The sequence below is a fragment of the Callionymus lyra genome, chromosome 15, assembly GCF_982586985.1.
Source record: "Callionymus lyra chromosome 15, fCalLyr1.hap1.1, whole genome shotgun sequence".
Taxonomy (NCBI): domain Eukaryota; kingdom Metazoa; phylum Chordata; class Actinopteri; order Syngnathiformes; family Callionymidae; genus Callionymus; species Callionymus lyra.
This window is the reverse complement of record NC_141832.1, coordinates 1,121,245-1,121,478: the sequence shown is the minus strand read 5'-3', so window position 1 is coordinate 1,121,478 and position 234 is coordinate 1,121,245. Positions and strand designations below refer to the sequence as shown.

At 37.2% G+C, this 234-nt stretch overlaps 1 protein-coding gene across 1 annotated transcript in view; it reads left to right on the top strand.

Moving 5' to 3' along the window:
- Positions 1–234, top strand: part of LOC148064335 (ornithine decarboxylase-like) — an 8,010-nt gene continuing 7,776 nt past the window's right edge. The window contains exon 1 of the mRNA XM_087809629.1: positions 1–16. Coding sequence (XP_087665755.1) covers positions 1–16 — 16 coding nt within the window. The remainder of the gene's footprint in view (positions 17–234) is intronic.

Here is a 234-nt window from a genome sequence, read left to right as displayed (position 1 = left end):
ATGGATCACGACCAAGGTAAGAACCTCCGATTCATCTCTTGAACGTTTCTCTTCTTTCAGCGTCTCCTCCTAAGAAGAAACTCTTCATGTGTTTTTTTCTCAACAAAGTTGTTGTTTGTGTTTCCATGACGACTTTAAGTGTCTTTGTTCGTCCAAGTTTGAAGGTTTTTTTCTCTCCAATCCAGACATTTTTGCAAAATAGTTTTTGTTGCGCCTTTTCTTTTTGTTGCATTT